The 286-nt window shown below is 69.9% G+C and overlaps 1 protein-coding gene across 1 annotated transcript in view; it reads left to right on the top strand.

The window, feature by feature from the left end:
• Position 1: 1 nt before the first annotated feature.
• Positions 2-286, top strand: part of NGFR (nerve growth factor receptor) — a 24,812-nt gene continuing 24,527 nt past the window's right edge. The window contains exon 1 of the mRNA XM_006166171.1: positions 2-37. Within this exon, the coding sequence (XP_006166233.1) occupies positions 2-37 (36 nt within the window). The remainder of the gene's footprint in view (positions 38-286) is intronic.

The raw sequence follows: 286 nt of genomic DNA on the forward strand, positions 1-286 counted from the left end.
CATGGACGGGCCGCGCCTGCTGCTGCTGCTCCTGGGGGTGAGTGCTAGCCGGAGGGGAACCCTCTCGCTTTCCCGGGATCGGAACCCCGAGGGGAACCGAGGCGCCGCCACCCAGGAAGCAGAATGGAGCATGGGGTGGGGGGGTCCCCGATGTCCGGGGTGCGTGTCGGGAGAGGAGCTCCGATGCCGGGATCCGCCGGGGAGCGCCTGGGGTTCTCCGAGCGCAGAGGCGACTCTAAGTCCCGGACAGGGATACGGGCCAGACAGGCGCTGGCATGGCGATCTT

This window comes from Tupaia chinensis, unplaced genomic scaffold, assembly GCF_000334495.1.
Source record: "Tupaia chinensis unplaced genomic scaffold, TupChi_1.0 Scaffold144171_2, whole genome shotgun sequence".
NCBI lineage: Eukaryota > Metazoa > Chordata > Mammalia > Scandentia > Tupaiidae > Tupaia > Tupaia belangeri.